A 15,521-nucleotide genomic window follows, 5' to 3' on the forward strand; every position below is an offset into this window, starting at 1 on the left:
CCGGACCGAACCGAGGAAATAATTTGTTAATGCCTGTGCTGAATAACTAAATTACCCTCGGCCAAAAGTCGGTGAGAGAGGCCGTCATCGCCGATCGCCTCAGGGGTAATTTAGTCTATGTGAGGTCGGATATCCTTAAATGTATGTATCTGCCACCATGAACTTTAGCTGATCGTCTTAGGGGTAATTTAGTCTATTCGAGGTTGGATATCTTTGCATATATTCTCCTTCCTTTAATACTCATCACAAGCCTAAATGACCTAATTTTCATCATTATAATTGAATTTGAGGAATGCAAATAAATAAATACATTTGTATTTTTTATTCTATTTTCCTTTCGACTCTTTTACTTCACCCATATCTCTCTCCACGTTGTGTTTTAATTGCAAAAAAGCAAAGAGAATACATATGTGTATATTTATATATAAAGCATGGGTTTCTTATGAAATTACTTTTATTTATTCAAAATGGACATCTAAGGTTATTTTGAATACATAAATCTTTTTTGTTATAAAGAGTTTGTAATAAAATGTGCACCATACTATTTAGCATATGTGCACGTAGAAAAACAACAAAATGACTCAAATATTTTCTAAATCAAAATGACTCACAAAATATTGTCATAATTGCATGCATGTCCCGATATATCTCCAGTTAAAATGTCTTGTAATTACACAAGTTATTTTCTCTCCTCTTTCTTTACCATCCATCATAATAATTTTCTTACCATCAGAATCAAAGGGACCTAATAAATAACATCTTATTCTTTTAATGAAGATGAAGTTTCCATATTTAACCCAGCTCAGAAACTTTTGTCATCCATCATATCTCTTTGAAATTTATATTCGCTCAATAATGATAAGTCGTAATGTTTTCTTTTATTTATTTTTTAATCGATTTTATCATGAACACGAGGTAAGATATTTTAAATCTTAAACCTTTCATTTCTCAAGTTTATTTAAAAATAAAAATATGATTATCTATTAATCGTTAAAAAAATTAAGAAAAAAATAACGAAAGTCGATAAATAATAATAATAATAATAATAATAATAATAATAATAATAATAATAATAATAATAGATGGATCGGATGATAAGCTTGACAACTTGAAAATGGTTGGTATACATTTAAGTTTACAGATGGATAAATAAATATCGAACATTTGAAAATGAAGGTATGGGTATAAGTCTATATCTGGATCAATAAATATTGATCGATACAGTTCGTGCAAGACGAGGCCATTGTACCCTTCAACAAGCCTATACACAGAAAAATTAGTGGTTCGAACTCCATTTTGCTCCGATCTGTAAGTTCGTTAAATCAAAATAAGTATTTGCCATGATTAAATATAAATTTTAAACTTCGGGCAGTATTTAATTTAACATTCATTCAATATAAAATTTGTATGTACTGTCCGAGTTTCATACATATTAAATTATAATTAACCTATCAATAGAAGCATAAATTATAATATATATATATATATATTATTCATGATTTAAGGTATCTATGCTTCGTAAATAAAATATTTTTTATATCGACATCAGATATTCTCTCTCCTCTATAAACTATCACTTGCACTCATTCAATCAATTTGATTTAAGATCAAGTTTATTGGTGGTTCTCGATTTACACCAAGATTTATAAACAGGATAAAGTCAAATTGTCTTTGTAATTTGGATTGACAACTAACTTTGGAACTCAAATTTGGATAGTTGAAATTATTTATGAAATAATACAATGAATTTTTGTCATTTGAATCAGTACTTAATTTATTGTCGGTATCCATAAACCCTGATTTCCTATGGCCACAAAAATAGCCAATAAATTATGATTCATATTTGAATTATATTGTTCGCAAACAAATCGAGTTGAAATTAATTTGAGATTTAAAACTTTGTTTATCAATTATGTAGACGATTGAAGCATTCGATTAGGATTCGACTAACTAGAATTTGATATTATACATGTATAGAAAGAGAAGAAACATATTGAGCTCCAATAACAAAAAAAAAATGATCAAATTAATTTTAGACCTAAATTTACTTTCATTGGGTTACCCAATTTAACATATACACATTTACGTTTTTTTTATATTTTAATTTTATAATTTATTACAATATATATAGTTTAACTTATGTGGTTAATATGTATCACTTGTCTATGGTAGAGAGACATATTATGATTTTTTTTTTTTCGGTTCTTAAGTTTTTTTTATGTTATCTCCAAAATAATAAGTGCTTATGTTATTAAAATAATAAGGGCTTATCTCCAGCTAACATTCACCCGAAAATGGGTTAACTAATTATAACTATGATTATTATTAGTTAATTCAAATTAAAATATCAAAAATATATATTTAATTTCTTATCTGCATAATATATTTAATGTCGGTAGATAAAGATTAACATAGGACGCGTAATGCTGGTGTTTTTGTCTTCCCGAGATAGTGAGATTTGATAGATGATGTGTATCTTTCCTATTTTTCTTGTGAATTATTCGGTGAAGTGCATATAAAATCAAATCATCGTTTAACCCACACGGAAAAGTCATCATAAACATCCAAACATATATTTGGAATGTTCAGAGAATATTATTCGGATTTTGGACAACTCTACAAACCTCAAACAAAAGTTAAAATCGAATATTAAATTATTATCTCCTTTGTACATTAATCATTTGCCATCGGCTTCAAGTATACAATTGGTAGAATTGGGGTTGGGGTATTATTATTATTATTATTATTATTATTATTATACAAGAGATATTACAAGAAATATTATAAATTAGAAAGGTCAAATTGAGCCTTTCTCCACATATATCCTCCATAATTGCTAGGATCTTATACATCTTTAAACGCCTTTGTAATTAATCTCTATCAGTTAGGCCCTACCTTGTGCCTTTAATTAATATGATCATTATTAATATGTTAAACTTCTGATATAATTTATATTTGAATTAAAATCATGGTTTCTTAAAGTGAGTTTTTATTAATAGATATTCGATGGAATAGGATGTTTTTATGACAAAAGCGATAAGTCATAATATCCCTACTATTTGGAGGAATCGGTAATGTTAATCTATCGTCATCATTGAATTTCAAATAAATTATCTAAAGGTATTTACATTTTTATTTATAATTTATATTTTTTAAGTTGTTCATTGCCTTTTACCATTCTAATTTTGTTTCATATTTCTAAATATGATATATATGTCTGGTTAGCATATGTTCATATTATTATGAATTATTTTTCTTAATTATATTTCTGTTAGATTTACAAGTAATTAATTATTCATATATTCTTTTATGTTTCCTTAGTAACTCCCAAATATCCATCTAAATATATTCATTTTAGTCATAAATCATTTAATATTTACATCTGTTATATAATTTTACATTATGTCTGGGAAGTCAGTTCGGTTCAATCTCGAAAGCATAAGATCGTCTGCGTGGATGCTTGAGGTGAGAGCAAGGAGATCGGGTCGAGATTGGCGCCTTTTGGATTGACCCAAGGTAGAGCTGGGGAGCCACTTCCGCATGGGATTCCCACACACTAACCGATGACTACAATGGGATTCCCGACTCGACCCCTCTAAAGCTAAAATTAGAATTAGATGGGTCTAAGGGTGTTTTGAGTGTCCGAGGCCTGATCCCCTAACATTGACTAGGGGGGTCGATATTATACTTATCATAGGGAGTCGATCGTACTCAAGTCGTTAATGGCTGTCGATACTCCAAGCGACCAGAACATATTCTCCGGACAATGCGAGTCAACTTGCACTATTTCATGACGTGCGACATCGTCTTGTATGACCTTGAGTGGCGTGGGCACAGTTGTATGTTGCCACGAGGACGTTGCGTCCCTTCAAGTTCATACATGCGCATGCACCTCTTTGGTATTGAAGTGAGGCTATCGACTCCAAAGCGCCACGTTGGCTTTGAGGCACCACGTCAACTTCAAGATATCACACCAACTCTTAGGTGACTGTTGTTAGTTATAAGTATCTTATAAGTCAAACATATGAGTGATGACATATATAATTTGTTGCACGATATCTTTCGGTTATTATTATTATGATATTTTCTTATTTTTTATTATGTGATGAATATATCTTGTGATGTCCTTTAATTTATACAATAAGAATTGGATCATGATGAGATCTGATAAATGAGACCAAATCGTATTTAAATAAAGATAACTAAATATTCTCAATCATAAGTTATTCGAAATGGACATCGATATAATCGAACAGACCGGTATATTATATACCCATCTATATAATAGAGGCAACTAGTCTCATAACTGCTTGTGTGGGGATATTATTTTTTTCATATGACTAGCATGATGAAGATCCAGTACCCATTAAGACAAGATCCATTAGGGTAAGTAAAGATGACTCTTTATGTATAAGAGTTGGGGTTTAGAGGACTATAGGCTAGACCCCTGCTATCACCATTTCATTCATCTCCTCCCTTCCCCTTCTCTGGTGTGAGAGGACAGCAAGAGGGACCGATCCCTCCTTGGTTGTTGCGGTGTGGTGGTGCGCATACGTGAGGAAATTGGTTGTTGCGGTGTGATGGTGCGCATACGTAAGGAAAAAATATACTGCACGAAGAGCTGCCTCATTGTTGCATCTGCTATGTGGATCACCGCTAGAGCGAAGTTTGCGAGAGCTTCTTCGTCCATGGACCGAGATATGCATATTATGGGATATACAATCTCCCTTATGTGAGAACATCTCAACCACTTTATGCAGTTATGCAGTTTCATCGCTTTCGAGTTTTACGCTCCCAATCTTCGTACGGTGATTAGATAAGATTATTTTAAAAAATTAATTTTTATCTTTATTTTCTACTGTGCATGTGATGCTCTTTACAGTTTATCAATAACTGTCGATCATTGTCATGTGGGTAGTATTAGAATATTCCCTATCATTCTCTCCCCCCACAAAAGCATGTCCCGGGTTCCTCATGGGGGGCTCGGGGTACATCTTTTGTATTGTGGGCAATTGAGGTCTTTGCTTTTCGGTTAGATCCACGGTGTTCAGGTGTTAGAGATTTGTCATGGTAGGCCCTTTTCGGGCCCGTGATCCTCCTTGGTTTTGTACACTTCTTTTATAGACCTTGTCCAAGCGTTGATTTATCCTCCATAGTTGAGCTCGTAATGAATCCTCTGCTAAGTCAAACAATAGTGTATCTACTTCGAAAAATGTAGAAATGGTATGTCGGGTGTCGCGTTTCGAGAGAGCAAAGGTTGGCTATGATATAGGTGATGATGACAGGGAAGAGCCACTTCTTAAATGAGCTGATGTTTATGGGGTGCGATGGTTTGCATAATTCCCACCAATGCTTACACCTGATGAGTGAGGCTAAGGAATGCCTCTGCGAGGACCACCATATATCTCGTGCCGATCCTGGGAGGTGGGAATTTGGGGTCATTAAATAAACGCTAATAACGCACGGAGGTCTGGGTGAAGGTGTTCCCATTTATATACGGAGGAGCAAATGATTGGCCTCCGAGGCAGAAGATAGAATGGGCAGCGGGCACCTCCTCGGAAGGGTGCTTTATGAGGTCGTTCATTGGCGGATGCTTTTGCGACATCAAGACCCTCCTTCTAGCACCGAAAATATTGTGATTATTTATGTCATGGCTCGGCAAGGGGCATAGCTTAGTTTGGTTCCAATCACGTAAGATCATCCATGTGGTTACTCAGAAGGAAGGTTTCATGGCGAAGGAACGAAGAGTCATGGTCACCGTTTCCTAAGGTGTTCTCCGACGAATCCACGAGGGGCTTCTGGTCCTGAGTCCCTACACAACAGGTCGACACTGGAGAGAGGAGTTCTGGCTTGACCCCTCCGAAGCTTAAGTCGGTTTTTGTGGATAGTGAATCCTGTCCTCGGTATCTACCCATGAGTGATTTTTTATACATTTCGTAGGGAGTCGCCCCCCCTATGCTTGCTGGCGTCCATCGAAATTTTTGACGAATAATTTGTTTATTCCAAAGCCATCCTTCCGATCCCATGCCTTGCGGGATTATATCCTCACTGGCAAGCATCACTTGATTTCGAACAATGTGGATTTACAATACGTCGTTTCAGAGTCGGAGAACATCGCTTCTAAGTCGACCTACGTCGCTTTAGAATGCAGTCGTTCTAAAATCGATGTCATTTCACACCGTTTTTAGATGTGTGCACTATTTTGACTCGAGCGATGTTACATGTGATATAAGGTGACTGTCAATTAAATGTTATCTAAAGTATCCTCCATCACATATATCACATATACGATCGTTGGTGGCTCAATTGCCAGTAGTCGTCCCTAAAAATAGAGATAACGGGACTCGAAGTATAGAAGATAATAAGATAAAAAAGATAAGAAACGAGAGGTAACGGGACTCACAGAATGCTGGCTCCGTCCACAGCACTTCCCTTGGAAGCGTAACCAATTGGAAATGTTATCTTTGACACGGCGTATAGAATCAATCGACGATTTCTGCATGCTTACAAAACTACACGATCAATCAAGCATAACGAAGGTTGAGGCAACATCAATCGGCCCCGAAATGAGTTTGGACATGGACGCATCAGATGTCAGCGATGGGATTCGCTCGACAGCTTCGTACCACAATTTAATGCCAATTATGGACCGGACGTCTCTATTCACCTCCTCCCCACCGACTGCTGCACGCGCTCCGTCTCGCACCGGGCGTGCAACTACGAAAAGAAGGGATGGTCTATACCGTCCTCCACGGTGATCGCCCGGGCATCAACCCTCGTGGTGAATGGGTCCCGAAGTGGCAGCCATTCATTGCACGAAACGTAATCTTCGACGGTTAGTCCGCTATTTGAGACGGCTCCAGGTTTCCTGTTACGCCGACCACTTTACTTACCCCACATGGCCCTGTGGGTCCCACATCGCGGCTCTCAGACCCGCCTTTAGGTGAGACCGGCAGAGCAAGGATGGGTGTTTGTATGCTTCGTAAGTGTTTCTGGCCCTAGGGGTTTCGAAAGGTCGCGACTCGTGACTTGAAATTGCCGTCCCTTGCGGCTCCGTTTCATTTCTGCGTACCTGAGCTCCACGCTCGGTTCCTTGGCGACTGGAGCGGGGTTGTTCTTGATCTTTTCTTAGTTGTATCGGCTAATCTCGATAAATTGAGTTGTAATTTCCGTGTCCGTTTGGTCGTATATGGTTGATCTTCTAATTATGGTGTTCTAATTGAAGTTTCCTGTCAAGTTGTGATATAGCAGTTCGAGATTCTCCAATAACTCGCTTTGATTTAAGACGATCTTGTTATTAGATTGCAAAGTAAATCTTTCAATTGTCAGCGCGACTAAAAATACCAATTTTTTTTTCTTTTGGTACAACCTGTATATTGTATCTATATTATTGATTTGATGGGTTCCATTTCGAGCTTTTGTCTTAAACGTGATTGATTCTTTATACTGTTTTCGTTTGCGGTATAAAAATAAGATTCTATTTTACCCGCAGTTGATCTGAAAAATGGCGGAAGCTTGTCCTACGATTGCGAAGAATGTCGCTGAAGTAATATTTAGATCTTCTTGATTCTATCTTATGACCACAGATTCTTACCTGCTTTTGATGTAGGTTGTCCTTAATTGTTATCATTTTCCCTTGCCATGTACAGTTGATTGGTAAAACACCTCTGGTTTATCTCAACAATCTGACGACTGGCTGCGTTGCCCGAGTCGCTGCTAAACTGGAGATGATGGAGCCCTGTTCCAGCGTCAAAGACAGGTACATGACTTCCCATCTATCATAAGTTTTCTCTTGTTGGAATTTGTGGTTTTGTTCTCACTCTAGTATGCATAATCCTTTCTCTGATTTTTCCATGTTTGGCTAATTTTCTTGAGCAGAATCGGATATAGTATGATTGCTGATGCAGAGGAGAAAGGGCTTATTCAACCTGGGAAGGTTTGTCCACTTCTAATCTCATCTGTTCTGAGGTTTTATTGGCCGAGGAGTGTTTGAAATTTGATCCAAGTGATATTTTGGGGTATTGTAGTTAGAATAATTTAGAACTATATATGTTTCTCATATTTCAATTCGAGCTAAAAGTAAATATGACTGACAATTTTCTTCTGTTCATTGCATGGTTACACTTTCCAGAGCGTCTTGATTGAACCTACTAGTGGTAACACGGGGATAGGCCTGGCCTTCATGGCAGCTGCAAAGGGTTACAGGCTTATTCTCACAATGCCAGCCTCGATGAGCCTAGAAAGAAGAATTATTCTTAAAGCTTTTGGTGCTGAACTTGTGCTCACCGATCCAATTTTGGGCATGAATGGAGCTGTTCATAAGGCAGAAGAATTGGCAGCAAAGACACCCAATTCCTATATTCTTCAGCAGTTTGAGAATCTGGCTAACCCACGGGTATTTTGGAGATCAATCTTTCCAGAAAATTTTCTGTATAGAGATAGACTCTTAGTTCAACTTGTGTTGCAGATTCATTATGAGACAACTGGGCCAGAGATATGGAAAGGGACAGAGGGTAAGGTTGATGCTCTGGTCTCTGGCATTGGAACTGGTGGTACGATTACTGGAACAGGAAAGTATCTGAAAGAGCAAAATCCTGAGATCAAGGTCTGTTCTATAACCAATACAACAACAACAACAGTCCTATGTTGCTGCTTTTGATTAAGTACACATAAGAAACAATACCATCTGCTCTAATGGGCTGCTAATTTTTATATTTGTATATGTTGTTTTTCTTTTTCAGCTCTATGGTATTGAACCATCTGAAAGTGCAGTATTGTCTGGAGGAAAACCAGGTTCGGCATCACATTTTGTCTTGTTTTGTTTTTTTCCTTTATAAATTTTTCTTTCTTGGTTCTGTAACATCAATACTTGAACATAAGTGAACTTTCATGTATCCTTGTTAATTTATTATAGATTTGCATGTATACTAGTCAAATAACAAGAATACATGCAAAGAACTTTGAAGAATGTCATTGTTATTGTGAACTCGCATGTATACTTGTTAACCAACAATAAAGAATATTATTGTTACTGTGAATTTTCATGTATACTTGTTAAATAACAATAAAGAATGTTTCAGCCTAGATCCTTCTGTAACTCATCATTGTCACCTTGTTCTGGGGTAGATATGGAACTGATAGTTGTCACTAGAATGACAATTGTCTCTCAAAACTAGAGGATAATTAATAGAAACTTAAAGGAAAGAAATTAGTGAAGCTCTAGCATAAGTAAAATAATGATAACCAGAACATGAGTGGTACAAGTGCATGTTTGACAGCATCATGCATCAAGTGTGAAATGAAATGACCGTAAAAATTGTAATACACATAGGATTGGCCTAGATACAACAGGATTGACTTGATCTGCTGATGGTTGTTCCATGTCCAGCAAGGTTTGCTCTATTTTGTCATTCTCTAATTGGATTGCCCTGGTTTGACCTAATTGAAGACCCTTGGTTTTTGGGCATTAGAGATTTGCTGTACTCAATATTGTTGGTTGTTCTAACTAAATTTGATTGATGTGGGATGTGGTTGTTCTCTGATATTTAGAGATTTCAATTTTTGGTCCCATGTAATATTCAATGTGGTTTCTTAACCACTCAATATTTTGATTCCAAAATTATAGTTGGTTCATTTTTCTATTATGATAAAATTCATTCAATTAAAATGGTATTTCACTAATGCACAGTACACATAGTAGCTTTTCTCATTTCTCACATCGTGCTCTTCTTCTTCAGGCAATGCTTAATTTGATATCTCTTTACTGTTCATGCTTCTGTCATCAATTCAACAACTGTCATTTGAAAATAGCATATTATAGCATATACTATGGAAACTCATTGCGAGCATGCTTTTTCACTACTAGCTGGTATGCATATTATGGTTGCCTCTTTAAATCTGACACAGTGTATACCTATCATAACTATCATGTTAATAGGAATCAGAATCACACCACCTGATGCACTTAAGAAAATGTGTTGTATTGGAATGTGTAACTTTTGGATCATTTTGTGAAGGAGCAGCTTTACATAATCAGTAGCATGCGCCTGATATCTGCTTTCTTCTAAAATATGACTTAGGTCCACATAAAATTCAAGGAATAGGAGCTGGCTTTATTCCTGGTGTTCTGGATGTCAATCTAATTGATGAAGTTGTCCAAGTAAGTTTTAAAATGTTTGTCTAAACTCCAGCTTAATGAAGTTTCTCATTACATGTTGATGAACAACTAAGCATGATCAATTAGCCCTAATTGGCCTGGTTGCATCTGTGATTCTTGAACATTACTATATTTTTTTATTTTTTTCTGCCATTTTAAATTTTCACCGTCTTGTTTCCTCTGCTTGGGTTTTTTGATTAGGTCTCGAGTGATGAAGCTATAGAAACTGCAAAGCTTCTGGCCTTGAAAGAAGGGCTGCTGGTGAGTTTGTGGCAAAGAATACAAATTTCTCATTTTTATGCTCTTTTGTTGCAGTTTTTTTGTTTTGATAATGGACTTCTGCCGGTTGGTGAACCATTGCAGGTTGGAATTTCATCTGGGGCTGCTGCTGCTGCAGCTATTAGGATTGCCCAAAGACCAGAAAATGAGGGGAAGCTCATTGTTGTAAGTTAAATTCACCTTTAGCTCTAAACTCTCGACTTTGCTATATCTTGCTGTTGGAAACCTTTCGTAAGTTGATGTAGAAAACCATTGAACATTTAAATCACCGTTATTGGGAGCACAGGGACTGATGAATGTGCACACAGCATTCAAATTCTAGAGTTAAAGAGCATTTTACTCTGGTTAAATTCTCAAGTCAAAACGCACTCATAGCCCAGGGGCTCTTTGATTAGTTTTGTCGGGGTCTCCGAAAGCACTTGTGTATGCTCCACTTCTTACACATTTTTTCAAATGTTCATAGTTTCAATTTTGTCCTTCCAATTAACCTTCATTGAGAAAGATGAAAACCATATGTGCGCCATTCAACAAGTCTGTATGTGCCAGAAGTGTCTCCCTTTCATATTTAGAGCGTTCGACAAACTGATGCTTAGTATGAACTATTCAGAGACGTCTCATCGATGAAGTGGGTTTTTGTCTTCATGCTTTTATGTTCTAAACCATTTCAGCTTATCATATCTATCTTTCTAAGCATTTTGGTCATAAGAATATGCTCTCTGCTCACGTATATTCCCTGGTGCGTGTAGGTTGTCTTCCCGAGCTTTGGAGAACGTTATCTATCCTCGGTGCTCTTCCAATCAATCAAGAAAGAAGCCGAGTGCATGGTTTTTGAGCCTTGAGGACAATATCTGGTTGCTGTGAGAGTGTCATTTCCATTTCATGTGTCCTTTGAGCAATATACCCGTCCTTGTATTGATGTCTGCATGAGGAATAATGTGTTGTTGGAGTTGAAACTTGTCTCAGATTGAAGATGGAGAAATATATTCTGTGTTGTTCAGTTTGAGATTTTAATCCATCATAATGCATTATGATTTCTAAACTTGGTAAATAGTCCATGCTTGAGGGGTAAATAAAAAGAAAAACAAAGATAAATTGGTTCAAGAAAGTAAAATAAAAGCTTCAAAAATCAGTGATTGATCATTGGTTTTATTCTCATGATTTGGAAAAAAAAAAATATTGTTAATTTGTTGCCATTTAGAATAATAAAAGGTACATTCAAATATTTATTTTCGATCAGATCCGATTAGAACCGATACTGCTAGATGTGGATTCTCTTGTTGGATCCATTAGCTCATTGTATTCAGATACGGATCCTAAATCGATCGGACGCGAATCCGATCCAATAAGGTCCCGCATCTTAAATCACATATGAGGATCAAATCAGAGCAAAGCCTGTTTACCGTCGTGATTTACCGGTCGCCCACGTGCGTGCACCAATCATAAAGACGGTATATTCAACGGGTACCGATGTTTTACTGTGCGATTAGACGGTAACTTATCTGCGGAGCCTATAATAACATGCTTCCTAGGGTTCCTTCTTCCTCGTCCAATCGCCGCCGCATAGGGAGAGAAGCGAGATCAGACGAAGGGCGGACAGCGAAACCTTAGCCGCCGCCATGGTATGTGCTGTGCTTCTCGGACCCCTGCCTGTTCTCTACTTCTTGTGAATTCCTCAAGTGATTGATCAGATCTTTTGTTTCTGGCGGTGACTTTGACCGGCAGTCGCTGGTCGCGAACGAGGATTTCCAGCACATTCTTCGTGTTCTGAACACGAACGTCGATGGGAAGCAGAAGATCATGTTCGCCCTCACCTCTATCAAGGGTATCGGCCGCCGCTTCGCCAACATCGTCTGCAAGAAGGCCGACGTCGACATGAACAAGAGGTTCCTCTTTTTTTATCTATCCATGTTACATATTGGTTTATGTACAGAAATATCTTTCCTGCTTTGTTGGAGGGTTGATATGGAAGCTCCATTTGTTCGTTTCTTCCTAGTTGAATCCGATCTTCTTTCTGAAATTCGAATTTGGTAGTTAATTTTTTGATCACGAACTGTTCTTGTAGGTTATATGTGCTTCTTCGTTTTAAAACACTTCTGTGATTGGGGAGGAAGTAATTGTGTATGTCTAGATAGTAGTGGCATTGAGTTTTGAAGAATTGGTATCTACATTTGTTGATAGGTTTTGGTGGAAGATTATTTATCCCGTAATCTCTTGGATGCATATGATATTTTTGTTTCTATATATTTGTGAATTGAGCCTCGTTTTTTTTCTTAAATCTAGGTCAAATATTTTTGTGTTAGCTGTTTTTTTGTATTTTTGGGTTGCTTTATTACATGTTCAACTTCTTCCAGGGCTGGTGAGATCTCGGCTGCCGAACTCGAGAACTTGATGACAATTGTTGCCAATCCGCGCCAGTTCAAGATCCCGGATTGGTTCTTGAACAGGAAGAAAGACTACAAGGATGGACGATATTCTCAGGTTGTTTCAAATGCCTTAGACATGAAGCTGAGGGATGACCTTGAGAGACTGAAGAAGATAAGGTTGGCTGTTCCTGACTCTTAAGATTTGCTGCATGGTTCATTTTATATTTCTTCTTGAAAGTTGTTTCAAAGGATATCTAAATGTGTTTGCTTTTCTGCATGCATCTAATTCCATATTGTAGAACGTGTATCCTATTTTGATGATCAGCTGTTTGTTTATGTACAATTAAATTCAGACTTCGCCATTCTTTGCTACATCCCATTTTCAATTTAGTACTTTTTTGTCATCAACCTCCTGTTAGTTTACCTTTACTGCATACCGATGCTTTATAATGCCTTATTATTGTTGTTCGTTAGTTTGATATTTGGGTGCTTTGAGAGTCTTTACCAAGAGTCATGTGATGTAGTTATTGATTTATAGATAACCTGTTAATAAGCACTGCAAGTTCAAGAAAAAGAGCATTTTCAGCAGAAAATGGTGGTGATACACATAAGAAATCGGAAGTTAATATGAATCATGTTTTCTGTATACAGGTTGGACATTATATGAATGTTTCTCAAATGTATTGAAGGTGTAAATAATTAAAAGTAAGACTTTTAATCTTATTGGAATGAGGATGGTTCTTCCTTGGTTGGTGAAAGAGGAGGGAGTAAAAGTCTCAAAGGATCTAAAATCCTTTCTCTGGTTATTTTGGTAGAATGATATCAGAGGTGCAATCATGTATTAGCCATAAGCAGTCTGGTCTGAGCAATGCAACATGATGCATGGACATATTGATGCATAAACTGGCTATTTCCTGTGCACCTGTCTTCCCATAGGTTGTACCTGGAGTGCCCCAAGCACATTACCTGGAATGCAATTGACATTCTTTTTCACCACCTATGCAGCTATCCTTTTGTATGATTTCGATGCCTCTTCTTTTTCATAACAGAGTCTGTATGAGTGGGTAGTTGTTTCTAGAAATTGTAATGGATCAACTATTTAAACCTTATGATTTATTGTATGCCTTTCTTTGTATAGAGTTCAGTTTTGAGATTGATAGATTGGTTATTGGAGTATAGACTAAAAGATATGTGTTGATCAGGCGTGGGTTGTAATTGCATTTTGATGAGCTACAGTCAATAAATAGACCTTTTAAATTGAGAACTAATAAGCTAAATGTTCTACATGGTAATTGCTATACTTGAAGTGGCATGTCAAGGTGTTTATTCAAATTTGCTATTCAAGCTTGTTTTAGTTGGACTTGTTATTAATGATTAGAGTTCTAGTGGTTTTTTATTAAGAGTTAGGGTTTGGTAGTCCTGATGTTCAATCATTAACCAGTCATTTTTTTCATATGAATTCAATACTTTGACGACAAATGATGTATATATATATATATACACACACACACACCTTTTCAATGAGTGTGTTGATGCTCATGGTTCACCACAAGGTGTGCTGTTGGTGTCCAAAATAGAATACCATAACCACATTGATGTGTTAATGATGCATATCGCAACCACGGTGTCATTGTCAAGTGTCTTTATCATGTGCTTAAATATTAGTTTTTTATGTGCATAATTTGCTTTTGTATGGTGAGTCTTCCTTGTACGAACTTACTTAAACATCAGCTTTTCTCTTGCAGGAACCACCGTGGTCTCCGTCACTTCTGGGGTCTTCGAGTTCGTGGTCAGCACACCAAGACAACTGGCAGGAGGGGAAAGACTGTTGGTGTCTCTAAGAAGCGATGAGCTTAACAATCCTCTTTGATGTTGTCTTTCGATCTTGAAGTCATCACCTAAGAGTTTTATTCATCTGTGTTGGAGAATAATTCTTTTTAATGGTTTGGTTATGTTTAGGTAACAATTTTGAATGTCAACGGAACCGTAACATTGATGAAAGTTATTTCTCTCGGTCATTTCTCCAATGCCTTTTTCTGACAACTGGATATTGTAGTTTTGAGTTTGCTCCTCAGAATTGCATGGCTTTGAAATAGGAGGTCCCATGGTAAAGATTATTACCACCCTTTAAAAGAGTCCTCAGTTCTTTAAATGACTCTGGATCCAAATGCACTACAGAATTTGAGGTCAATCTCTGTCATCCCCACAACAGTGAGCATATTGCAACAACCGGTAGACGAAATGTTTGATATTTATACAACTTGGGAGAGTCTTCCATCCTCAAGGGATGACAAATGTATCATCTCTGCTTAGTCATAGACACCAATATCCTAGGAATGCCTGGACAACATAACAAACGTTTGAACACCAAATAAGTTGGAAATGTCACTGGAAAAAAAAAGATTAATTAAACTGGTGTTCATCAAATCTGAAGCTAGTCATTATTATGCTTTGAGCAATTTGTAGCTCTTCCATCCTCAAAAGATGGATCATTAGCTCTCACAGCCGCTATCTTCGTGCTTTAGTCACTATTGGCTCCTGCAACTGTGGAAGCCAACTTGTAAGGATCAAAGAGCATACATAATCGCCCTTAAAATACAGGCTGAATAATTTCTAACGTATTCTTTAGCAAAACATGAACTTAGAAAAAAGAACATTTTCCAGTGTCTCAAGAAATTTTCTGTAAAATAAATAATGCACTATCGTCCCAGGATAAGCAACAC

General features: G+C 36.8%; 2 protein-coding genes across 4 annotated transcripts; both read left to right on the forward strand.

Annotated features, from left to right (window-relative positions):
* Positions 1 to 7,006: 7,006 nt before the first annotated feature.
* On the forward strand, positions 7,007 to 11,438 carry LOC135637036 (cysteine synthase-like). Of its 3 annotated transcripts, none has more exons than XM_065149373.1 (11): positions 7,007 to 7,110; positions 7,493 to 7,546; positions 7,650 to 7,759; positions 7,879 to 7,936; positions 8,132 to 8,395; positions 8,468 to 8,605; positions 8,742 to 8,793; positions 10,080 to 10,159; positions 10,358 to 10,417; positions 10,520 to 10,600; positions 11,182 to 11,438. In XM_065149373.1, the coding sequence occupies exons 2-11, from the start codon at positions 7,505 to 7,507 to the stop codon at positions 11,272 to 11,274; spliced, it is 978 nt and encodes a 325-aa protein (XP_065005445.1). In that variant the 5' UTR covers positions 7,007 to 7,110; positions 7,493 to 7,504; the 3' UTR covers positions 11,275 to 11,438. The 3 variants fall into 3 exon arrangements, with proteins under 3 accessions (XP_065005445.1, XP_065005446.1, XP_065005447.1); XM_065149374.1 differs by having other exon boundaries at positions 7,082 to 7,162; XM_065149375.1 differs by lacking the exon at positions 7,493 to 7,546 and having other exon boundaries at positions 7,092 to 7,110.
* A 487-nt stretch (positions 11,439 to 11,925) lies between these two features.
* Positions 11,926 to 14,825, forward strand: LOC103983094 (small ribosomal subunit protein uS13z/uS13y/uS13x). The gene is made up of 4 exons (XM_009400254.3): positions 11,926 to 12,054; positions 12,158 to 12,318; positions 12,787 to 12,975; positions 14,544 to 14,825. The coding sequence occupies exons 1-4, from the start codon at positions 12,052 to 12,054 to the stop codon at positions 14,647 to 14,649; spliced, it is 459 nt and encodes a 152-aa protein (XP_009398529.1). The 5' UTR covers positions 11,926 to 12,051; the 3' UTR covers positions 14,650 to 14,825.
* The last annotated feature ends 696 nt before the right edge of the window (positions 14,826 to 15,521 follow it).

This window comes from Musa acuminata, chromosome BXJ3-4, assembly GCF_036884655.1.
Source record: "Musa acuminata AAA Group cultivar baxijiao chromosome BXJ3-4, Cavendish_Baxijiao_AAA, whole genome shotgun sequence".
Lineage (NCBI taxonomy): Eukaryota > Viridiplantae > Streptophyta > Magnoliopsida > Zingiberales > Musaceae > Musa > Musa acuminata.

Coding starts and splice junctions, on each gene's coding strand:
- LOC103983094 (XM_009400254.3), top strand. Junction 12,319..12,786: donor GACGTCGACATGAACAAGAG/GTTCCTCTTTTT, acceptor AACTTCTTCCAG/GGCTGGTGAGATCTCGGCTG. Junction 12,976..14,543: donor GAGAGACTGAAGAAGATAAG/GTTGGCTGTTCC, acceptor TTTCTCTTGCAG/GAACCACCGTGGTCTCCGTC.
- LOC135637036 (XM_065149373.1), top strand. CDS start 7,505: ATGGCGGAAGCTTGTCCTACGATTGCGAAGAATGTCGCTGAA. Junction 8,606..8,741: donor AGCAAAATCCTGAGATCAAG/GTCTGTTCTATA, acceptor TTTCTTTTTCAG/CTCTATGGTATTGAACCATC. Junction 8,794..10,079: donor ATTGTCTGGAGGAAAACCAG/GTTCGGCATCAC, acceptor AATATGACTTAG/GTCCACATAAAATTCAAGGA.